The 25,096-nt window shown below is 38.7% G+C and overlaps 3 protein-coding genes across 20 annotated transcripts; all 3 read right to left on the minus strand.

Moving 5' to 3' along the window:
- Window positions 1–484: 484 nt before the first annotated feature.
- Window positions 485–9,173, minus strand: LOC116434641 (hexokinase type 2-like). Of its 7 annotated transcripts, none has more exons than XR_012999303.1 (10): window positions 4,680–5,117; window positions 3,483–3,636; window positions 2,911–3,129; window positions 2,181–2,500; window positions 1,989–2,101; window positions 1,748–1,906; window positions 1,526–1,665; window positions 1,311–1,444; window positions 928–1,240; window positions 485–840 (listed from the first exon to the last, which is right to left on the minus strand). XR_012999303.1 is itself a non-coding variant. In XM_076370394.1 (10 exons), exons 2-10 carry the CDS (start codon window positions 8,022–8,024, stop codon window positions 1,151–1,153), a joined length of 1,413 nt encoding a protein of 470 aa, XP_076226509.1. In that variant the 5' UTR covers window positions 8,025–8,051; window positions 8,904–9,173; the 3' UTR covers window positions 485–1,150. The 7 variants fall into 7 exon arrangements, 6 of the variants coding, with proteins under 6 accessions (XP_076226509.1, XP_076226508.1, XP_076226507.1 ...); XM_076370394.1 differs by lacking the exon at window positions 4,680–5,117 and adding exons at window positions 7,941–8,051; window positions 8,904–9,173 and having other exon boundaries at window positions 485–1,240; XM_076370393.1 differs by lacking the exon at window positions 4,680–5,117 and adding exons at window positions 7,941–8,051; window positions 8,814–9,173 and having other exon boundaries at window positions 485–1,240.
- Window positions 9,174–9,737: 564 nt separating this feature from the next.
- LOC116434024 (hexokinase-2) lies at window positions 9,738–18,778 on the minus strand. 7 transcript variants are annotated; one of them, XR_012999304.1, is made up of 11 exons: window positions 14,190–14,396; window positions 13,895–14,005; window positions 12,736–12,889; window positions 12,164–12,382; window positions 11,434–11,753; window positions 11,242–11,354; window positions 11,001–11,159; window positions 10,779–10,918; window positions 10,564–10,697; window positions 10,181–10,493; window positions 9,738–10,093 (listed from the first exon to the last, which is right to left on the minus strand). XR_012999304.1 is itself a non-coding variant. In XM_076370401.1 (10 exons), the coding sequence occupies exons 2-10, from the start codon at window positions 13,976–13,978 to the stop codon at window positions 10,404–10,406; spliced, it is 1,413 nt and encodes a 470-aa protein (XP_076226516.1). In that variant the 5' UTR covers window positions 13,979–14,005; window positions 18,533–18,778; the 3' UTR covers window positions 9,738–10,403. The 7 variants fall into 7 exon arrangements, 6 of the variants coding, with proteins under 6 accessions (XP_076226516.1, XP_076226514.1, XP_076226513.1 ...); XM_076370401.1 differs by lacking the exon at window positions 14,190–14,396 and adding an exon at window positions 18,533–18,778 and having other exon boundaries at window positions 9,738–10,493; XM_076370399.1 differs by lacking the exon at window positions 14,190–14,396 and adding an exon at window positions 18,520–18,778 and having other exon boundaries at window positions 9,738–10,493.
- A 798-nt stretch (window positions 18,779–19,576) lies between these two features.
- nompB (intraflagellar transport protein 88-like protein nompB) lies at window positions 19,577–24,817 on the minus strand. Of its 6 annotated transcripts, none has more exons than XM_076370390.1 (17): window positions 24,633–24,660; window positions 24,432–24,510; window positions 24,096–24,234; window positions 23,944–23,994; window positions 23,699–23,874; window positions 23,446–23,623; window positions 23,142–23,359; window positions 22,807–23,038; window positions 22,384–22,541; window positions 22,118–22,304; window positions 21,863–22,049; window positions 21,653–21,800; window positions 21,455–21,566; window positions 21,326–21,394; window positions 20,973–21,264; window positions 20,711–20,905; window positions 19,577–20,209 (listed from the first exon to the last, which is right to left on the minus strand). In XM_076370390.1, the coding sequence occupies exons 1-17, from the start codon at window positions 24,649–24,651 to the stop codon at window positions 20,094–20,096; spliced, it is 2,556 nt and encodes an 851-aa protein (XP_076226505.1). In that variant the 5' UTR covers window positions 24,652–24,660; the 3' UTR covers window positions 19,577–20,093. The 6 variants fall into 6 exon arrangements, with proteins under 6 accessions (XP_076226505.1, XP_031848584.1, XP_031848588.1 ...); XM_031992724.2 differs by having other exon boundaries at window positions 19,578–20,209; window positions 23,428–23,623; XM_031992725.2 differs by lacking the exons at window positions 24,432–24,510; window positions 24,633–24,660 and adding an exon at window positions 24,667–24,817 and having other exon boundaries at window positions 19,579–20,209; window positions 23,428–23,623.
- Between the last annotated feature and the right edge of the window lie 279 nt (window positions 24,818–25,096).

A 25,096-nucleotide genomic window follows, 5' to 3' on the forward strand; every position in this document is an offset into this window, starting at 1 on the left:
CAACTTACGAGTCGAGTAGCACCCAATGCATCCTATAGCGTGCCTATTAATTATTTAATAAAGCTCTATGTCTACAAACCTGACAATTTCTTTTCCATTCCCGTTTTCGATCCTCTGTTGTCAAGCGTTGTTCATAATTAACAGGATTTCCTGTTTGCTTGTTCAATCTCTGTCGAGTTAACCATTAAAGAAAATTCATTATCCTTTCAACATCTCTGTTAATTTTCAGGTATATTGTATTTTTGTATAATGTACTTATACCTCGATTTAAAAATGATGATATTTAAAATGCTTAAGATTGGTAGACTTCTTAAAGCGTTTGCAGATCAAACAGTATAAAATTTAGACAGATTTTAATATTTTTTTGCATTTTTAATAGAATATATGAAACGGTACGAGCGGTATACAGTACATTAAATGATTGATCATTTCCATGTCAATATAGATATACCTCGACGAAATAAAATAGATTGAACAAAAAAGATTTTCTCTTAAATTTTTATTATAACAACCTCGTTCCTCTAGTACAAAAAACCGAACGTCCTTGCAATCATTCGCAAGGTATAACAACATATTTTACAAATATTTCGTTTCACGATTTCCATACATTCGCCGACGCTTCCATTTTCTTGACTTTCCTTTTTTTCTTTTGGTCCATGTCAGAATTCTATTTCACTCTTTAATGTAGGAATACAAACTGCTCGCTCACAATATTCGCCCTCACAACACTGATCATAGTTGTTGTTTCAGTTTTTTTATTCCCTCAAAACTGCACACGCTTACACTCACACACGCTACGTTTTTTCCGTCGCGGTCTAAATGGATTGTTATTCGTCGCATCTACATAAACACAAGGTTCATGCGAATCTACCTAAACGAGGTAGTACTGTAAAACTTTACAAAAGATACTGGATTCTGTGTACTTACGATGAGGCTCAGGTATCGATGCGAGTTGTCTTCCTAACCAACGTGAGAATTATTTGCAGTAGCAGCGTAAGAACGAATTGATCTTACTCGATGACGTGGATAGGCAAGACTCCGAATTGCAGAGGACGAGACGAGTATTTCGAATAATAAAAGATAAAGAATTTTTGCATTTAAATAGAAATACAAACAGTAAATACGCTGCACAGGCAACATTTGGTTGGTACTAGTCTATTCTTTTTTGGAGCCTTTGCGCGATCGCGGCCACCAGTGCCGCACCTTTCCCACTTCCGTCTTCGGCGTGATTAATCTTGAACTACACATTACCGTGAATTAATCGATATTACTAAAACAAATTTTTTACCGATAGTAACAAATTATTTTACCTTGTGATCAGGAGCTAATAATGAAATGTATTGCTTAATCCAGGTCTCCAATCTTGGATGATGCTTGTACAAAGACCCGTCCACAGCAATCGTCACGTACTCCTTATTGATCCGCTTCAATAAAGTCGCAAGACCTTAGACATTAAATAATATACGGCTTATGACTTTGCTTATGGTAGAAAAATGTTTCTTCCATGTAGGTAATATAAACGTACATATCGCTAGAAGGAGAGCCGCGCGATTCGAGACTATCTCACAGACGTATTGAACGATCCGTATATCCTCTTCCTCTGGATCGATGCCGAATTTCTTCAAGATTTGTATGGTATTACTGTCATTACCCTCCAAAGAGTCTCTACATTATAATATTCAGAGGATATTAACAAATAATATCATCGAAGTACGAACTAATACGTCTTTTGTTCAAAACTACTTACTGTTCAATATCTGACACTAAATCAGTCGTGAGATTGCCCGGTATCAGCATAGATCCTGGCGTGTGATCTCCAGTAAATAACATTCCTTCTTTGGTTAACTTAACGAGGACGATTCGTACAAGCTCGCCTAAGTATTTTCCACTAATATATTTTTCAAACCTGTTCGTTGAAAAGAAGAGGTACTAAATTTATTGGACAGAAGTTACTTTGTGTATATTTTTCTATGAATTTCATTACTTACGTGAATGAATTTACGATAAGAGAGTTCGCGTCGTTCTCGTGATCATACTCAGTCTTAATGAAATCCAAAACGCCGTTATCACCAAATGCTCCCCATTCGATATCGATGATAACCTTCAACAGAAATGACTCGTATAGTATTCAGCCAACAATTCGTACATGTAGCAAGGCATAATGATAAAAGAAGAATTACCTCACGTTCACCGTGTCGTTCAGTCTCCCAATGCTCGACACGATCCGCTCGTTCGAGGTAGCAAGCGTTACTCCCAGTACCCAATATAAGACCAATCGCTGTATCAGGATCCAAAGTTGATCCCTGAACCAACGTTCCCGTGGTATCGTTCAAAACGGCTACAACCTTTACTTTGGTGTCGCCGCGACGGTCCAGAGCGTCGCGAAGCAGTTTTACGACATCCTTGTTTACAGTGTCAGGACAATTAAAGGTTTTGGTCCAAGTCACCAGAATTCCGATGTCCAAAGAATGTTGAATCATAGGAAACGAAAAGGTGAATCCTATAAAAGAAGTAACAGCCGTTTCAGAACTCATACACGCAAGACGATACAAAAGGAAACTCGCTGATTACACATTTTTCTTAACACTACATGCCACATTTATAGAATGATCGATCATACGTAAGATTGTGTAATTCCTGCTCAATTAACATCGAGTATCAGCCACTTGAAATTCTAAAATCAATGTAAGAGACACGATACTCGAGTACAGATACCGTCGAGTGTTTGAAAACATTATCCACTACTACACATTTATATTGTGCGTTAATATTTTTTGAGAAGGAGCAACTTATGTCTTCGAGTTTCAACAATCGACAGAAATTGTTTATGAGAAATCATCGGGAACGTAGACAGCGGCAATTAGAAGTTTCACGTGTGATTCACCCTTATATGCGGCGATACCAATTTACCAAGGGGAAGCTCTACATCCTGAAGACCCTGCGCGATGACGAAATCGCTGACACATTCGGCCAAATAGTCGAAGAGACGAATTGCCGAGCCCATTCTCAAATCGGAACTAATATGGTACTTCTTCACTTCTTCGCGTATTGGTTTACCATGCGCCAACTCCAACAGAAGCACCCGGAAGTTGGTACCTCCAAGATCCAGGGCCAAATACAAGCCTTCCTCTATAAAGGAAATTTCATTAATCTCTTAACCGTCGATCATTTCATTGAAAATCAATTTAAAAACAATTTTAAGACAGAGAGCATAAGATTCTAGAGCACGAAGTGCATCGCCGTATTATCCAAAAGGACATAAGTGATTCTAACGACCATCACACCAAGAAGCAATAAACTTCTCCGTTGGAAAAACGCCACGTCAAAGTGTCATAATAACATATGTTTGATAGCCTAAGATCAACGCTTATCTCATTTCGTAAAAATTGGTATCTAATTGTCGAACGTTACGCGCGACTCAACAACATCAGGCCATAAAAGAAAGAGAAAAAAAATTACGGAATAAAGATTATCACAACAACCTGTTCCGTCGAGGAGTTCTGGAACATAAGTGTTTTCCATCTGCAACGAGGACGGCTGCTGATGAATCCCCTTGTTCATTTCAGATAGGAACACATCTTGGATCTTCTTTATGGTCGCGACGGAAAACTGCAATCCCGCCACTTTTTGCTCGATCTGCAATGAAATTCCTTGAGTTTACTTCCATATAATTATTATCAAGAATGTTACGATATTTTATAACAGGATTAGGTTTACGACATAGGAGAGTGAAAGCCACTGTTTTATAAAGAACGAAGAAGTAGTATTCTTCAGCGATTAAGGAATTAACTTCGGACCAGTGTCTTAAAAGTCGTTTTATTAGACGCCTTTTTTAGAAACGTTTGTTTTCAGTGTTCTGACATTAGTGCTAACTCTAGATCGACATAACCCGATACCTGGTTGAACTTCACGTTTAAAGTTGCAGAACAATGGTATTATTTTCTAAAGAAAAAAAAATATATATATACCAATATAATTCCCTTCCGTTTCTGACTTCTAATGTCGAATATTTCTAGTAAAACAATGCATATTGAGTATAATATACTCAATATACACAGAACACATTCAATATTTCGTTGAAAAATATATATTTTAATACATCTTTCTTTTCCTTTAATTCGGTGAGTATTTAAAAAAGAATCACGAACAATAAGATAAGAAGTAATCAAAACGTGCAAATAAAGGAACCTTGTTAACCGAGTGTTTTCTCGATCAAAAATAATGATATAATCGTGGGTAACGAAAGATGATAACGATCTGAATAGACTTATCCCACAATGAAGATAATTATAATTTAATTCACACTTCCTCATTATCATTATGACGCAATTGAATACAAGAATCGCTGAGCAACTAAACAAGTAAATTCGAAAGTAAAGTTTAATACAAACAACGAACACGCTCATTATCTCCACATCAAACAAAGCTGATTTTTGCAAGTGCATTAATTACCATTATTTGATTATCAGTATAGACTTCCTGCGCGCTTAGTATCAGTAGACAATAAGAACATTATAAGAATATTCCTCGGTGTATAAACCATCGTTACAGTTTAACGAAGATTGCCGCTAAATCACGATGCATTTCCGCGTGTGCGGTCCGCATCGCTGTTGTTTACCCGGGCAAACCTCTCTTACGTGATGCCTAATGCGATTCTAATGGACGGGCAAGAAGCTTACAGGCAAGAAGACAACTCTATTCCAACAATTAGACCTGCGACGATGAATACAGCGCGTATAAAAGACAACTTCGCTCTGAAGGCAAGACATGATCCTGCCGCAGTCTGCCTACAATTAACAGCTCCTCGGGCGCCAGAGTTTTACATAATAAGCATGACGTTATTCCACGGAACAAATGAACGCCGTCGACGATTTCCGTCATTTCCACGAATGCGTTTTCCTGGCGAGATCGTTCGATTGTCCCGCACGCGCGAGACGTATCGTCGCGCGATCGGAAACCGACTTCCCGCGGCCAAATGATACTAATGTTTCATTTCCTCGAAGGCAAACCGGTTGCATTCACGCAATCGTCGCCCGGCCACGGCGAGCCCGTAAAAATTCCGGAAACCGATATTGAACCGGCACCAGTAAAAGACTCAAGGAAACACTAGGAACAAACGAAATGCGACGAAGACTGAGTAGTGCCGTGTCGGATCGTAAATCGCGGCCGATACGCGCGTATCTACGCACAAACGCGAAACCGTTCCGCGTAAACAAATCCACGCGCTACGTCAAGAGGCATTATGTCACGAAGTCGGAGGAAACGCGAAGAAAATTTATTGCCTTTCGCGGATTAAATACTCTCGGCGATAATTGGCGATAGTGTGAATAAATTTATTACAGCTTTAATCCCCACCAGTGCGTAGTATATATCGTCTTCGCGAAAACGACGGGCTGAAGCGATCCAATGTGTCGGAACAGTAAAAGCCGACCGTGACATTGCAAGCGCAGTCTACGCTAATCAAATGCAGAAAGAATGCGTGGGCCGTCTATTGCATCGTCTCGACTGACGTAACCTGGTCTATGCGAAATGTTTATCGGCACGAGTCTCTTGCCCAGAACTCTGCCTCTCAGATCGTTGCGAAACGCAGACAAACGTTGCCGAAAGAAGAGTGTCGCAACGAAAGTCCCAGCATCGATAACAGTAGCTTTTTTTAAAATCAGACGATACCCCGGACGCGATAGCGCCAAAATAGACAGGTCTGTCTGGATTTTCATGGATTCTCATTCTAACCGAACATGATAAACCTCGGCTCGTACGTCTAAAACAGTGAATATTGGGAATCGCCCTATGATAACCCAGTGACTTAGGGGTCACGATAACTGAACACAATTTATGAGTTACTTCGCAACCGAACCGGTCGATAAGCCGTGAAATCTGTCCTTCGCTATACCTTGAATCAAGCCTGATCTCGTCCGGGGAAGAGAGGAGAACTGTTATTGCGTCGCATTAATCGTTCTACGTTCCGCTTAACACTCACCAAGAAATTTCGATCTACATTCTTATCGCGGGTTTCGCGTGGGAAATGAACTGACGCCGAGGCGGGGACAACCATTGGATCTTCTTACAATACATCAAACGTTTTTTCTACCATTTTCGTTTAACCGACACCGGGTTGCGTAACCCGTCTCTCGGCTACATGACCGGAGAAGAAGCCCGCGTTCTCAGGCGAACGGTTAATTGCTCGCGGCAGCATCGCATCGTGTCTGAGATTGGCACGAGCAAAAGTGAAAGTATGTGTATATGTATACAGGATCGATCGGTGTCAGTAAACTCTTAACGAGAATGTCGCAAGGTTAATGACTCTACGGCCCGGCGTTTCTTGCATCGGTAATGATTCAACGTTTGTCGTCATTGGCCGAGGCGGAGATCGATCAATTATGTAAGTGCGCGCTGATAAACGTTACGATTAAGATACACATTGTCGGATTTCGCTCACGCGTGCGAGAAGATATCTGCCTTGTTTCTTTGAAGCAAATAGGGCACAGCCGGTCGCGAAACTTTTGTGGCCGAGAAACGTCGCGGTGTATTAATTTCTATTCCCGATTTTCTGGCGGTCTACCACATTTCAATCGATTGTCAATTTTGTAAATTGAACGCGCCAGCGCTAACAATTGTCACCAACAATTCTTCACTTTTATAAAATCCATCATTGAAATCAGACGTGATGTTAACCTATTAACTGTGGAATTTAGTTTAAAAAAAATCTCGTTTTGTGCGCGATAAATTCAAAAAATGAAGTGTACTCATCAAACGCAAGACGAATGCACCTACGGTATATTTCAATGAAAAACCAAAGAGAAACAAAGAAGAATTACATGTTTACGTGAAAAAATAAAGAATTCATCATTGAAAGAATTAGTATCATTTTAAGCTTTAAGATGACGTGCATACTCATCGAACGCAGTTAACTGGTTAAACAGTTCATTTAATATAAATTATAATTGGCATAATAGCCACAATGGTAATCCATTAACCATCATTTTTATTAATAATCCGCCATCTAGCGCTACGATTATCGACTACGAAACTACCTCGTGGTTTCCAACTATGCGTGTTAAAGGGCTGGTAAGTTCACGGACGATGGATCCGTGATCCGTCTGATAAAGGGAGCAATGACAGCATACTGAGCGCTCAAACGTTGGAAAATTAAAAGAAGGATTGTACATCTTTCGATTATCTTAATTCTGCAACTGATCGTTTCTATTTCTTTTATCCTTGGTCGTGAGTGGAATTATGTGGACGCGCACTGGCGTCTGTAAGTATTTAAACTCGCGTCTATTCAATTTCCGAGAAATGGACACTTTATTTCTAGTACAACAATGCATATTGTTCTCACCTCATATTGTTTAAGTCTTAAAAACAATTTTACTTTTCATCAAATCGTGTGGTCATTAAATATTTTCAAATAGAAAATGATTAGTGTCAAACGAAAGTTACCAGAAATGATATACAAGCATTTACGTATCAACGTTAGGTAATAAAAAGGGTATGTAACGTTAAACTGTATAAACAATCCTATATTAAATAAAGATGAGTTTCTAAATATTAAAAGCCTGATAAAAACGAAGTTTTTTAATGGCGATAGATGTTACAAAATAGTAGATCCTTCTGTATTAACAATATTAATGATCCAATCAGTGAAAAGTAATATTTCAAAACGTGAATCAATTAAACTGTTATTTTTACAATCCCAATATACCACTCGCTTCTTTCAGAATAAATTTCCCTAACAATCATAATAAAAAAAACTCTTAATTACATTCCATCAAGTCTCTAAATACTTCTTATAGGCTTCGATGTAAGTACACTGTTATGTAACGCGAGGAGAACACAAACTTAGTTACTTTCGACAATCCATTTCTTGATGCCAACACAAAACCTGCATTCGTTAGTACTATGGTGTTTTACATAATTTGCAAATGAATCAGTGCGCTTACCTTTTGCCGCCTAACGTCGTCCAAGAGCACGAGCGGCGATACCTGTATCGCGTCATGGAGAGCGTGATCTGCCGGGACGAGCATATCTACGTACGTGGATCTCTCGATTGTCTATAACATCAAATCAAATTAAACAATTCGACAGACCAACGAACCCTCTTTACACTCGATTATTAATGTTCGAATTCATAAGCCAAGACCGTAATGTCCAGGCGATCGGCAGACGAAGGGTCGCGTACCGCTAAAATAGCCGTTTGTTGATGACTCCATTGATTCACGCGGAGCACGTGCTCACCTTGTATATGAAGTATTATCTTCCGATTGAGCTTTTTCGAACGACCAGCGTGAATGAATCGTGACAGCGTGCGCGATAAAGATGAGTGCCGCCGGGAGGTGAGTTCCGCGGCAGGCGCGTCGAAGCGTACTGAAGTCGAGTTAAAGAGATCGGAACGCTTAATATTTCCGAGTTATTTATTTTTCCCTCTATCCGCTCTCTTTCTCCCTGTCTCGCGCCATTCCTCTATCTTTCTCAGCCGATATTCGGCGAGACGCGATAACGAGCGGCAAACTATTAAATGAAAAGTCGAAAGTCCATGGAATTTTATAACACGAGATAACGCGGCGCAATCGTTGCTAGTGAGTTATAGCATCGCGGAGGGCACGTCGAGCCCCACTATTTGTGCGTTTCTCGTATATATAAATCGAGTGCATAATTGCTAGCCGATTACGCATGACACCGCTATAGCATCTCAGTCATGTACGTACAACTTGACAAATAACGCGTCGCGGTACTACTTCGACCGAGAAGGCGCGCGGCCATACGCGACGCCGATATCCCCGGCCTGAAGAATGTCGCAGAAAACATTGAAATACCTTGGTGGACAGGTTTCATCGATGGGCGAACCACAGAACGCGCGAAAACACTTGCTTTTCGGAGATAAAACTTTTTGAAAGCCCACTCACAATGGAATCTTCCAATAGACTGGCCGAGCCGGCAAGCCATTCCCTCTTGCGTGCACATCCACCGTTTCGCGCAGTGTCCTGTCTTTTACACGACCGTAACCGTTTTTCATAGACCAATTTGATTTTCAGAGGTACGGAACACTCCGCGGTGAAGCTAGCCTCTCGTTTCGTCACGTTAGAAAAGCCTTATTTGCAGCAGAAACGCGGCGGTGCGCACACCGCTGACAGTTCTTGAGCTGTCACTTCACGACGACCGCGGACCTGCCGCCATCTTATGTCCCGGCCGGGAAACGCCGCTCCATTTGAAAGAACCGCTTTCTGACCACCTAGCAACAAGATCAATAGACCAACTTACAACGAGTCGAGTAGCACCCAATGCATCCTATAGCGTGCCTATTAATTATTTAATAAAGCTCTATGTCTACAAACCTGACAATTTCTTTTTCATTCCCGTTTTCAATCCTCTGTTGTCAAGCGTTGTTCATAATTAACAGGATTTCCTGTTTGCTTGTTCAATCTCTGTCGAGTTAACCATTAAAGAAAATTCATTATCCTTTCAACATCTCTGTTAATTTTCAGGTATATTGTATTTTTGTATAATGTACTTATACCTCGATTTAAAAATGATGATATTTAAAATGCTTAAGATTGGTAGACTTCTTAAAGCGTTTGCAGATCAAACAGTATAAAATTTAGACAGATTTTAATATTTTTTTGCATTTTTAATAGAATATATGAAACGGTACGAGCGGTATACAGTACATTAAATGATTGATCATTTCCATGTCAATATAGATATACCTCGACGAAATAAAATAGATTGAACAAAAAAGATTTTCTCTTAAATTTTTATTATAACAACCTCGTTCCTCTAGTACAAAAAACCGAACGTCCTTGCAATCATTCGCAAGGTATAACAACATATTTTACAAATATTTCGTTTCACGATTTCCATACATTCGCCGACGCTTCCATTTTCTTGACTTTCCTTTTTTTCTTTTGGTCCATGTCAAAATTTTATTTCACTCTTTAATGTAGGAATACAAACTGCTCGCTCACAATATTCGCCCTCACAACACTGATCAAAGTTGTTGTTTCAGTTTTTTTATTCCCTCAAAACTGCACACGCTTACACTCACACACGCTACGTTTTTTCCGTCGCGGTCTAAATGGATTGTTATTCGTCGCATCTACATAAACACAAGGTTCATGCGAATCTACCTAAACGAGGTAGTACTGTAAAACTTTACAAAAGTTACTGGATTCTGTGTACTTACGATGAGGCTCAGGTATCGATGCGAGTTCTCTTCCTAACCAACGTGAGAATTATTTGCAGTAGCAGCGTAAGAACGAATTGATCTTACTCGACGACGTGGATAGGCAAGACTCCGAATTGCAGAGGACGAGACGAGTATTTCGAATAATAAAAGATAAAGAATTTTTGCATTTAAATAGAAATACAAACAGTAAATACGCTGCACAGGCAACATTTGGTTGGTACTAGTCTATTCTTTTTTGGAGCCTTTGCGCGATCGCGGCCACCAGTGCCGCACCTTTCCCACTTCCGTCTTCGGCGTGATTAATCTTGAACTACACATTACCGTGAATTAATCGATATTACTAAAACAAATTTTTTACCGATAGTAACAAATTATTTTACCTTGTGATCAGGAGCTAATAATGAAATGTATTGCTTAATCCAGGTCTCCAATCTTGGATGATGCTTGTACAAAGACCCGTCCACAGCAATCGTCACGTACTCCTTATCGATCCGCTTCAATAAAGTCGCAAGACCTTAGACATTAAATAATATACGGCTTATGACTTTGCTTATGGTAGAAAAATGTTTCTTCCATGTAGGTAATATAAACGTACATATCGCTAGAAGGAGAGCCGCGCGATTCGAGACTATCTCACAGACGTATTGAACGATCCGTATATCCTCTTCCTCTGGATCGATGCCGAATTTCTTCAAGATTTGTATGGTATTACTGTCATTACCCTCCAAAGAGTCTCTACATTATAATATTCAGAGGATATTAACAAATAATATCATCGAAGTACGAACTAATACGTCTTTTGTTCAAAACTACTTACTGTTCAATATCTGACACTAAATCAGTCGTGAGATTGCCCGGTATCAGCATAGATCCTGGCGTGTGATCTCCAGTAAATAACATTCCTTCTTTGGTTAACTTAACGAGGACGATTCGTACAAGCTCGCCTAAGTATTTTCCACTAATATATTTTTCAAACCTGTTCGTTGAAAAGAAGAGGTACTAAATTTATTGGACAGAAGTTACTTTGTGTATATTTTTCTATGAATTTCATTACTTACGTGAATGAATTTACGATAAGAGAGTTCGCATCGTTCTCGTGATCATACTCAGTCTTAATGAAATCCAAAACGCCGTTATCACCAAATGCTCCCCATTCGATATCGATGATAACCTTCAACAGAAATGACTCGTATAGTATTCAGCCAACAATTCGTACATGTAGCAAGGCATAATGATAAAAGAAGAATTACCTCACGTTCACCGTGTCGTTCAGTCTCCCAATGCTCGACACGATCCGCTCGTTCGAGGTAGCAAGCGTTACTCCCAGTACCCAATATAAGACCAATCGCTGTATCAGGATCCAAAGTTGATCCCTGAACCAACGTTCCCGTGGTATCGTTCAAAACGGCTACAACCTTTACTTTGGTGTCGCCGCGACGGTCCAGAGCGTCGCGAAGCAGTTTTACGACATCCTTGTTTACAGTGTCAGGACAATTAAAGGTTTTAGTCCAAGTCACCAGAATTCCGATGTCCAAAGAATGTTGAATCATAGGAAACGAAAAGGTGAATCCTATAAAAGAAGCAACAGCCGTTTCAGAACTCATACACGCAAGACGATACAAAAGGAAACTCGCTGATTACACATTTTTCTTAACACTACATGCCACATTTATAGAATGATCGATCATACGTAAGATTGTGTAATTTCTGCTCGATTAACATCGAGTATCAGCCACTTGAAATTCTAAAATCAATGTAAGAGACACGATACTCGAGTACAGATACCGTCGAGTGTTTGAAAACATTATCCACTACTACACATTTATATTGTGCGTTAATATTTTTTGAGAAGAAGCAACTTATGTCTTCGAGTTTCAACAATCGACAGAAATTGTTTATGAGAAATCATCGGGAACGTAGACAGCGGCAATTAGAAGTTTCACGTGTGATTCACCCTTATATGCGGCGATACCAATTTACCAAGGGGAAGCTCTACATCCTGAAGACCCTGCGCGATGACGAAATCGCTGACACATTCGGCCAAATAGTCGAAGAGACGAATTGCCGAGCCCATTCTCAAATCGGAACTAATATGGTACTTCTTCACTTCTTCGCGTATTGGTTTACCATGCGCCAACTCCAACAGAAGCACCCGGAAGTTGGTACCTCCAAGATCCAGGGCCAAATACAAGCCTTCCTCTATAAAAGAAATTTCATTAATCTCTTAACCGTCGATCATTTCATTGAAAATCAATTTAAAAACAATTTTAAGACAGAGAGCATAAGATTCTAGAGCACGAAGTGCATCGCCGTATTATCCAAAAGGACATAAGTGATTCTAACGACCATCACACCAAGAAGCAATAAACTTCTCTGTTGGAAAAACGCCACGTCAAAGTGTCATAATAACATATGTTTGATAGCCTAAGATCAACGCTTATCTCATTTCGTAAAAATTGGTATCTAATTGTCGAACGTTACGCGCGACTCAACAACATCAGGCCATAAAAGAAAGAGAAAAAAAATTACGGAATAAAGATTATCACAACAACCTGTTCCGTCGAGGAGTTCTGGAACATAAGTGTTTTCCATCTGCAACGAGGACGGCTGCTGATGAATCCCCTTGTTCATTTCAGATAGGAACACATCTTGGATCTTCTTTATGGTCGCGACGGAAAACTGCAATCCCGCCACTTTTTGCTCGATCTGCAATGAAATTCCTTGAGTTTACTTCCATATAATTATTATCAAGAATGTTACGATATTTTATAACAGGATTAGGTTTACGACATAGGAGAGTGAAAGCCACTGTTTTATAAAGAACGAAGAAGTAGTATTCTTCAGCGATTAAGGAATTAACTTCGGACCAGTGTCTTAAAAGTCGTTTTATTAGACGCCTTTTTTAGAAACGTTTGTTTTCAGTGTTCTGACATTAGTGCTAACTCTAGATCGACATAACCCGATACCTGGTTGAACTTCACGTTTAAAGTTACAGAACAATGGTATTATTTTCTAAAGAAAAAAAAATATATATATACCAATATAATTCCCTTCCGTTTCTGATTTCTAATGTCGAATATTTCTAGTAAAACAATGTATATTGTTCTCACCTCATATTGTTTAAGTCTCAAGAACAATTTTACTTTTCATCAAATCGTGTGGTCATTAAATATTTTCAAATAGAAAATGATTAGTGTCAAACGAAAGTTACCAGAAATGATATACAAGCATTTACGTATCAACGTTAGGTAATAAAAAGGGTATGTAACGTTAAACTGTATAAACAATCCTATATTAAATAAAGATGAGTTTCTAAATATTAAAAGCCTGATAAAAACGAAGTTTTTTAATGGCGATAGAAGTTACAAAATAGTAGATCCTTCTGTATTAACAATATTAATGATCCAATCAGTGAAAAGTAATATTTCAAAACGTGAATCAATTAAACTGTTATTTTTACAATCCCAATATACCACTCGCTTCTTTCAGAATAAATTTCCCTAACGATCATAATAAAAAAAACTCTTAATTACATTCCAACAAGTCTCTAAATACTTCTTATAGGCTTCGATGTAAGTACACTGTTATGTAACGCGAGGAGAACACAAACTTAGTTACTTTCGACAATCCATTTCTTGATGCCAACACAAAACCTGCATTCGTTAGTACTATGGTGTTTTACATAATTTGCAAATAAATCAGTGCGCTTACCTTTTGCCGCCTAACGTCGTCCAAGAGCACGAGCGGCGATACCTGTATCGCGTCATGGAGAGCGTGATCTGCCGGGACGAGCATATCTAAGTACGTGGATCTCTCGATTGTCTATAACATCAAATCAAATTAAACAATTCGACAGACCAACGAACAATCTTTACACTCGATTATTAATGTTCGAATTCGTAAGCCAAGACCATAATGTCCAGGCGATCGGCAGACGAAGGGTCGCGTACCGCTAAAATAGCCGTTTGTTGATGACTCCATTGATTCACGCGGAGCACGTGCTCACCTTGTATATGAAGTATTATCTTCCGATTGAGTTTTTTCGAATGACCAGCGTGTATGAATCGTGACAGCGTTCGCGATAAAGGCGGGAGGTGAGTTCCGCGGCAGGCGCGTCGAAGCGTACTGAAGTCGAGTTAAAGAGATCGGAACGCTTAATATTTCCGAGTTATTTATTTTTCCCTCTATCCGCTCTCTTTCTCCCTGTCTCCCTCTTCCTCCCGCCCTTACGTCCTTCCTCCCTCTTTCTCATCCGACATTCGGCGAGACGCGATAATTAGCGGCAAACTATTAAATGAAAAGTCGAAAGTCCATGGAATTTTATAACACGAGATAACGCGGCGCAATCGTTGCTAGTGAGTTATAGCATCGCGGAGGGCACGTCGAGCCCCGCTATTTGCGCATTTCTCGTATATATAAATCGAGTGCATAATTGTCGGCCGATTACGTGTGACACCGCTATAGCAGCTCAGTCATCTACGTACAGCTTGACTAATAACGCGTCGCGGTACTACTTCGACCGAGACCGCGCGCGGTCATACGCGACGCCGATATCCCCGTCTCGAAGAATGTCGCAGCTCATGACCCTGATTTTTCATCGCGGTGGAACGGTCTTCGGTCTTCCGATTAGACAGGCGATGGAGGAAAAATATTACAAACAAGTCCCAATACACGCGTATCGCGCGAACTCTATCGACCACGAGAAAGCGAACATCGATGCTCCAGATTATCCTCAGGATTTACGAAAACCTACGGATGATTGACAGGCGTAATTGGAGGCATGTACTTGATGCCCTATAGGTCACCGACTATCGCGGCGTGGAACTTCGATTAATCGGCTTGACCGGGACGGTGACTATTCAGATAAACCGAGAACATCGAATAACTTAGACTTGGGAAGAAACTAAAAATTTCATTTATGTACGCGGTAAATGGTATCGTTAGACAGGTACATTCTTCTTTTCGCGATTTTCATTCACGTCTCTTCTAATCTTGTTGCTTTCGTATTCGTCAGTGCTTTGTCTTGTAGATTCTACATCGATAAATGTTGGAACATACTACCGGTTTGATTCGCTCGCATAATAAATGTCTGTTAACGCAACGTGCACTGGAGTAACTACTGTAATACATATGTAAGTACCATTGCATAATAAACTGATAAGTAAACATAAACGTTTCGTATGTAAGATAACGAAAGCTGCGCTACATATTTCTAAATAAACAATATTAATCGAGTATCTACTCTTGTTAGTTGGCCCGATAACGTAACTTCTTCGATAATTTAATAAAAAAGTTCGTTGGTCTCCGAGAATATCAACAAACTGGTTCAACGTTCGGGCCACAGACGCAAACTGTTTTCAATGTAAAAGAACCAAGTTATTCATACCTAACTTGTAACTCGCTATACTCTCACGTATCCTTTAATTAACGTTCCGTCGATACATCGCTCTACGCCGAGTCCGATTAAAACCACGAAATCTTGCAGAACACTACAACGATGGCGGCAGCACTGCACGCCGGAACTCAAGAAAAATCCATGAGTGCGAAAGCTTTCGCGTTCATCGCGCACCAGTCACTCCTCCGAATCGAGAGCATGCAAATCACCTGATCCGCATCCCGATCGGACGGGCATCATCCTCGACAGCGTTTTTTGGACGGCGGGTTCCCCGTGCACGCTAAACACCCGCATGCAGGAAACGAAAATACGCAAGCGCATCTGTAATCGCCGTAAAATGTCGATTTTGCGCACAAGTTCACCGGCAATTAGGCAAAGTAAGAACTTTTGGATAACATCAATAACGGCCGGTATCAATCCGCGTGATTAGACGGTGAATCATCTTGATTAAAAGGAAACGAGATTGCGATCGCCGCTCGCTACAAAAATTGCTAGACACGTCTACGAGGAAAAAAGTCAACGAAGAAAATTCAGTTTTGCAAGTCAAATGCACTTGGCGATTACAAAAATCCGGCCTCGCAGCAGCTGACCGCCAGGTTCAGAAAAGTTGACAAACTGGTTCGAGGAGAAGGGTTCGCCCGCGCAACGGGACGCGGCTCCCGCATACCTCCCGCCGGTTTTACTTTTCAATAGGACTGGGTCTCATTAAGTGTTTAAATTGTAATCATTTGAAATGAACAATTCTCCAGCCACTCATGAGGAATAATGTGTGGCGCGAATTTTAGCACATTGTTAACCGGCAATTTTACGCAGAAGCTATCCCATGTCACCGGTTATTATTTCATAATTAAATATGAAAGTGAAACAATGTAAATAAACTTCAATATATACATAATGAATTGAAATGAATCTTTGGACATATCTATTATGTAACTTTGAACATGTTGCTTTTACAATATTTTATATTGTCCTGCCTTTCAAACATTGAAATAGCTAATGCGAGTGCAAACACTTGACGAGTTAACTTGTAACCGGTCAACAATGTGTTAAGAATGCGTGTAATTATCGAAGAGAACCTTGCACATGATCGACGGAAAGTGGCTCGGCAAGCTTGCGCGTCTGCGACTGCTCTCGTTCGGGACAATTTGCCGCGGACTCGTCTGAAATTGCACACGATCACCGGGCACTCGCACGCATAAAGATTCAATTGTCCTCGAATCATGGTCCCCGAACCGAATGGAAATAGCGGGTTATATTAATTGGCAATCGATCGAATTCGTGGCCGTTAGAGAGTTTTCATGGTCGAGCATCGCGATAGAGGCACCGCGAAATGTCGCTAGAACATTCTTTCGAGTCATCAGAGACTATTAAAATCAATTGGAAGGTGCAAAACGTCAACCAGGATAATTCAGCCACTTGACCCGATATGATGATTCTAATCCGCAGTACAATACTAGCACATGTCGCCAACGGTTGACGTGTTTCGAAAGACGCCTTCTACTTCCGAAATGACTTAGCATCGTCCTTTTTCATCGGGGTCCTTTCAGTCGCCTGTTTTATCTATCACGATCGATTATCTCACTGTTCAGATTCCTCACGGTATCAAGCTGCAGAATTAAGAAACGTGGTGCAAGCGAAAGCAGCTACGAACTACATACGAACAATTACCAAGGATAAACTAGTGGTCCGGTTCGATCTTCAAGAAAATTGGATTCGCGTGCGATATTTCACCGAATGCGCTTTTCACGCACGATAATGTATTACCCCTTCGTCAGAAGCGCGCGCCGGTTATGTATGATCTTTAACGCATGAATTATGGAGCTTCCGTGAATTACGAGACCATTATCACCAAGGTCTCGAATAAACCTTAATCGAATAGAATTCCCCCGAGCCTGGTGGTCCCATGAATTTTCCACCTGGATCGATCCTAAAATTGATCGCGGGTATCCATTATCGGGCATTTTCGACAATTTGGATGTCGTTGATTAATGATCGTTCTTAAACAGCGTACCGCGATAAGGCGCAACAGAGGGATCGATTCGTTCAGAATTTCGTTGTTGGTTCAGCGACAACAATTCTCCCGACACGGATCGCTCAACAGCGGTTCTAACCGCGAGCAATAATTACGGATGAGATCACTGGATCCGAACACGTTCAGAAGCACGTGTTTCCTGAAAGACAGCTGTCAACCGCGTCTTTCCAAGCCGATCCCCCGAAGTTTGATACGCGGTAAGTAGATCGAGACGGTCTCCACGCAGCATGACTGTCGGAGATAACCGACCGATTTTTACCCCCGAAGAAATGACCGATGACGCAAGTGGAGTATGGAACGATTACACGATAATCGTAACTCGTCCAACGGTTACGTTTACAATTGCAAGTTACAAAATCGCAGGAAAACGATAAAAGTTCCCGTTAAATTGGTCATTAAGTCTGGCCAGTGTTTTCATTCAGCGGTTAGCCGCCTAACGAGTCACAAAGGCGAAAAATTAATGCAATCGCAAGTAGGAAAGTCTAAGACGTATATGAATATGGAAAAGCAAGAGGAGAAGGCGGCTATGATAATTTCTGTGTCAAAAAGTCGAGGAAACTTTGCATATTACAATCGTTCCCTCATTCGCAGGGACAGTGCGCACGCGGATCAACCGATAACAACACTTACTGCTTAACATTTCAAGGACCCACGTGGTCAAGTCAACAATGTAAACAGCCGAACCGCGCGGCTCTACGTTCCGATCCAGCAGTCGCCGCGATAACGACACCGACACATCCCGGCTCGGTTTCCCGGAATGTTTGTCAAACTATCCGATTTGCGGGATCGACAACGGACCGACGACGACGCAATCGGATGAGATAATTTTCCATTGATCGGCATCGAAGAGCGCGTAGAGACGCGGGAACCCCCGTGTCTACGGAAATGAAAAACACAAGCTCACCCTACACTTTCTACGTACGACTGCTGACTCCGCGATCGCTTCAAGCTCTGATCTTCCTCTATTCTTCCTATATACTCGGTCCAGTTACCGGTCAATGACTGCAATGTTTCTCCACAGAGAGACGTACGTGACAGAACACGCACACATGCGAGCACGTGGGTGAAATAACGTAAAATTTACTCGGTCGCAGAGGAGCAACTGGTCGGTCGGTCGTGCCTCCGGATCGTCGCCTTCCCCACTGCCGTGGAACCGTATCAGTGCGTATTACGTGCGCGCGCGCCTCTCCCCGCGCGACACACACACACCTAACAACCGCGCGTGCCAGCACACGAGTCCAGTCTCATCGCATGTAAGTACATAGGTATGTATCAGAACGCACACGCTACTCCTGTAATATCGCGTGCATCGCTACTACGTGATTGGGAGTCAGAATCCAGACGTAAACGGTGACAAGGACCCGGAGGCGTGCCACCCTGGAATTTTACACTTGTAATCCTTTTCATCCCTCTTTTACTCTCCAGTGATAACTTTTCTTTTTTTTTTTTTTGAAACTTATAAGATAAAGAATGATACTTTGTGATGTCCGCACGGATGTTGCAATATCGCCTCCTGAATCCCCACTCCATACCAAAGGTCCTGGAGTATATATAAAACTTTTTATGTCTATGTTTATTATGTTAATGATGGTACTCTGGAGTTGTATCTATATTGTATACATACTTTTATAATATCACATGATTATAACTGTCATTGAGAGTCAAATGAAAGCGAGGATCACAGAATTATTATCTTGAGTAATGTAATCTTTTTTAAACCATTTTATCTAACTTTAATTCCTTAAACTTATACTGTGTACGATAGGAGAGAGCTAGAAAAAATTTATTTGGATATAGACCAATCAAATAAGGATTAAAGGTTTGATTAATTACATGCAATCAATGAGTAGAATATTTATTGTAAATTAAATAAGCCCTGGAGCCGAACGGGATATATCCCAAAAGCTCCTACGGGCTCACATTATGCCTGTTGAATGGAGTTTGAATATAGCTGCAATAAAATAACATCCGTCTCCTAAACTACATAGGCTGAATGGAGTTTGATTAAATTGGCCAGCGTGTTTAAATTTAGATTGTTACAATCGGCCGACCCTCGTGGCTTTATAATGTATGGCATCATACTATAGAGAACTATCTTACACTTCGAAATGGTAAATAAAGAAGGCGTGATTTACGTCTACACTTCGTGAATATATTGAAACTCGCGTGCAGAAGTGTATATTTCTTTTTCTTCGGTAAACTTGTTAAAAGATAATATTGCTACTTTCAACATAGTTCATTAATGTAAAATTAATAATTGATATTGAAAGTATTAATCAATTTATTCGTGCGCAAAGAAATGTGTCAAAATACTATACATTTCGATTTCTTTGTAAAATAATTTGATAGTTATAAAATTGGAACGCGTTTAAGCGCCCAATGTTATAAAGATAGATTTCAATTGTAATATGACTTTACTACATTAATGAAGATAGTACAGTATACAGAATTCTAATATAGAAGAAGGAAATAATATATTCACGTTATTCCGGTAAAAGGTCATCGCCAAGTTCTTCATCTCCGAAATCGTCATCCCTTTTTCCAGCGGATGTCATAGGGCGAGTGGGTAAAGGACCTATTGGATCTACATATGGAGTACCTACACAAAATGCTTGATATGTATATTGCGCTTAAAAGTGAACTGGTCGCGTTATCTACTGTGCTATTACATGTAATTTGAAATAAATTAATGATTATAAGTACAAGTCTGAGAGGTACTATTACAGACAGCGCGGGAATAGGCTGTTCAAAATAGCCAGACTCATCTATCATCTGTTCAATCCATTAGTGCTGTACAACCATCATCCATAGATCATTCTTGTTAATGCTCATTTGAAATAAAGCTACGCAATTCTAAAGCGTCGATAAGTATCAAATGTTTGACGCTTATAAAGAGAATATAAATAAACATATTTTATATAAAGATTGAACATTCTGAATAATTCTCATCAATATTGTAAAATGGCTATGAAAATGTAGAGAAGAAGAGATACATACTTATAACTTAAGAATGTAGTGATTATGTATGTGATATGATATGTACATGATATGTAAGTGAATATCTTGTATAATAATTTTGAATTTTTTTATTAACACATACCTGTTCGATCATTTGAATCAGCTGTTACTTCTGCATAATTCTCAGCTGTAGATATTCGATTAGATCTCGAAATACCAGCACTACTTAAACCTTGATTATCTTTTCTACCAAGAACAGGACTTGATCTATGATCTGATAATATACTCATTCCGGAACCAGTCCGTGATGATGCCCCGCTATTACTTCTTCTTGAACCTAAAAGCAAATATGATTGCATTCGTTTGATACATTTGATATGCATTTAAATGTATGTGAAGAATACCTGGCCTTGCTGAACCTTGTCTATCTTTTATTTCCTTTGCCTTTTCAACGCGTTTTAACTCTGTTGCATACAATTGTGCCTCTTTTAAGCCAAGATCGCTACATAATCGAATTAAAAACTTCAAACATTCAACGTTATCAGGAAACTTCTCATGGATATCTTGATACTCCAGTAGAGCTTTGTGAAATTGACCGGTCCGCCTCAAGCACGCAGCGACAAGCAATCTCCACCTTGGCTCATCGGGAGCTAACTCTACTGCTTTCTTGAAGTATATCAATGCTTTCTCAGCTACCTGAAATGTATCACTTGCATTTTGTGTACTCATATTAAAAAATGCAGATTAAAATCTTTACCTGCATTGATACAAAGTATGATCCAAGCCAGTCAATTACTTCGAAATTTGCAGGAAAATATCTATAAGACTACAGAATAAACATTTAATGACTGTGTGAGACATGGTGAAATACAATAAACCAACTTACATCACTATAAAATTGATATGCTTGCTGTTTATCACCAGCAGCATCATACATTTCGCCTAATTTTTGTAACACTCCAGGATCAGATGGTATGATACCAAGTAATTGATTGTACCTAACATATTTCAAAATAACGTTTAATACTATATATTCTTAACGAACTAATATAAAGAATATATATATTTCACTAAATCGTTGTACCATTCCGCAGCTTGGTCTACGTCGTTCATAAGTTGATGCAAATGTCCAAGTTGGTATAATGTTTGTGGGTCGTGTCTGACCATATTACGAACCTTCCAAAAACATTCCAGAGCTTCTTCATACATGCTCTGCTTTTTATAGACTAATCCTATTGATTAAATTTTTATTCACTACTTAATAAGTAAATTTGTGTCTGTTATTAAAAATTACCTAGGTTATACAGAGCCTGCACGTGACTGGCATCTGTATCCAATGCACACAAGAGAAGCTCTCTAGCTATCTGGAATTCACCCTTTCTGATTGCACAAGCTGACAAATTTACATACGCTGCTGCATTGTAACTATCTGTATTTCGTGCAATTTCTCCGCATCTTTCTGCTTGTTCATAATCTCCTTGCTATAAATTATGTAACAATCGTTTGTGTTTCCCTCAAAAAAATGGACTTACTAAAAACAACAACTTACTAAAAAGTAAATAAATGAAAGCATGGTCGCAGCTGCACTATTAGCTTTACTTTCTCGGTTTTCAAATACTTTTAAGGTATCAATAGCAAGTTGTGTTTCTCTGTTATGTAAGAACACCATAGCTTTATTTATCTCCAAATCAGCGGCCAGAGGTCCATAAGCTGAAGATTTTATAGCATCTACACACCTTTAAAAAACGTATTTATAATAAATATAATAGAACGCAATAATAAACAGTATACAGATTTATATTTTTAAAACTTTACCAAGCGAATCCAGCTGTAAGTGTGTCTTCAATAACAGGTGCTATTAATTTAGCCGCGTACAGTATAGTTCTTTCAGCTTCTGATTTCAATTCTTTTTCTAATTTAGATAAATCATCATTTTTTAAAATCTCATTTAATATATTAGAAGTCACATCATCCTGTAAAATATATGAATAACATTTCAACATAGAATACAGTAAATATTTCATATTGTGTTCAGTGCTCAGTGATTTATTATTAACAGAATCATAATTTCCAGTTACTACATAAAAGTGCTTAAAGTGAATAGTTTGACAATTAAAGATTTGTTTTTTTTTAGTGTACTTTAGAATAGAAAATAAATACTTGTTTCGTTATTAAATATGGGCAATAGGCAAAACAATACTGTTTACATTATGATATTCATAAATATGCCCAACTCACTGTACTTATACTATATCTGTCCTCCTGATCTATGTTAAGCTGAACTTCTAGTAATTCTAAAAATGCTCTTTTCATTTTATCCCTATGAGATAATGCAAAATGACACAAAACAGCATGCAACCCCGCTTTAAATTCAGCTCTTTCTTTCATAACCCACTCAAAACTATTAGCAGCTTCTTCCAAACGACCCATTTGCACAAATAACATTCCAATATTATGCATTATTTTTATTCTGTGAATTATTTATTGAATCAATATTAGTGTACATAATAAATATGAAAATTTAGACATAACTGTTCAATAATTTACGTTAATAGATACTATTATTTCATTACCTTAAATCTTTATGAGCAGCTGGAGCTTGATCATATGCCATTCTATACATTTTAATTGCTTGAGACAACTGTCCCATTTTAACATATATATTTCCCATATTCACTTTAAGCCTAGCACTGTTACTGAACATTCTATTCCTTGTTATGGCTTGATAAGTAGCAATGGCTTCGGTAAACATATTATTATTGGTATACTGAGTCGCTAAATTAAAAATAACCTAAAAAATTATATATTTAATATATTTAATCTCTTTTTTTCAAATTCGTAAAAAAACTTAATCCATACAGCAAATGTTAAGTCTACATTATGGTTGTCGCTGAGTCCTGCCTGTTCTTGTAAACGAATTAAAGCTCTTTCTCGTGAAGATGCTTCCCTAGCTCTTTCTAGAGCAATTCTCATATTATTTTCATATGCTGCCTCTACTGAGCTTTCTATTAATTCCATTATCTTCCTTTCAGCTACTCTTATCTTCTCTTCTGGTCTGTAAAAATAAAATGATAACATTTCCTTTTGAAGTTTAAATACGCATTAAGTAATTAATTTATAAGGATCTTACGTATCCTCTTTTCCACTTTCTAAAGGTGGTGCAGCTCCTTTAACAGTATTTCCCATATTGAGTGGATCAAAAGTTTGACGACTGCTACTGGTATAACCAGCACCTCTGACTGCAGTCATTGGACGAATTCCACTAGTAGTTGGACGTCCAGATACACTAGTACCAGACCTATGAAACTACAAAACATTAAAAATAATTATAATACTGTTATATTATTGCATGGATACACTGTTAAAATCACTTACACCAGTTGATGTACCCAAACGCATAGCAGTTCCAGGTACTTTTGGGGTAAACTAACATATAGAAAAACAATGTTTTTATAGTACTTAATAAATATCTTCAACGATTCTAAAATACATTTCTAATTATTTACATACTACTTATTATTACTTACAAGTGATCTCCTTCCATAACTTGTACTAAGAGCTTCATGAAAAAATTCATCTTGCTCGAGATCCTTAATACTATATACTGATGGATAATCGTTATACCCATCATAAATATCATCATTCATTTGTGTGGTACTCATGTTTCTGTGTAAATTAAATAAATTAAGAATTCAATAAATTATATACATTAAATAAATTAAAGTGGTGCAATATATCCCTTAACTTAAATGAACAATAACATTTTTAATATAATAATAAATCGATCTATATTAATATATTCTTATTTTTAATTTTGGTATAAACACAATTATTTTAAGAAGCACAATGCATACAGCACATACAATAAAAGAGTACTTAAATACGCTGTTATTAATGTGTTCTGAATAGTAATTAAACTTGTCCAGTTACATCTATTTTTATCTTAAACATATAAATTCAATTATTATACATTTTCGTAAAAAATTCAATTAAAATATATTATAAACTCAAAATTTCATTTGTATTTAAATCATTTTACTCAATTTTAAATGTTAATATATTACATAAAAAAACCATATGCATAGAGATGCAAATTACATGCAGTTGCAGTCAGTAACGGGACCTAACATTTATTGGTTGGCAATGTAAGCCATCCATCGTACTTTAGGCGACTGATCTATAACACTAGAAAGATGAAATTTCATAGTTACTTCATGTAAAAAGAAGTATTCTAATGACGTATTTCTGGCATTTGGAAGGTTTACCCCGTTTAGAAATCTAATTGAAAGATATAAATTTACATAATTTTACGTTGGCAGTTTGATAAGAAAAACTGATTTTATTGTCTCCCAGAAGGCGGGGTTGCTTTCTACAGCAGTGTACTAGATAACCTGTTCGGCCGAGCCAATAATGTTGATAAATATTCGAATTTGACATGTGTTACGTGATAACAGATAAGTTACAGAACACAGAATCATGTGAAAACAATTTTAATCGTTGACGACACCCACGCAATGCAGTTCAAGGC

Source organism: Nomia melanderi, chromosome 9 (genome assembly GCF_051020985.1).
Source record: "Nomia melanderi isolate GNS246 chromosome 9, iyNomMela1, whole genome shotgun sequence".
NCBI lineage: Eukaryota > Metazoa > Arthropoda > Insecta > Hymenoptera > Halictidae > Nomia > Nomia melanderi.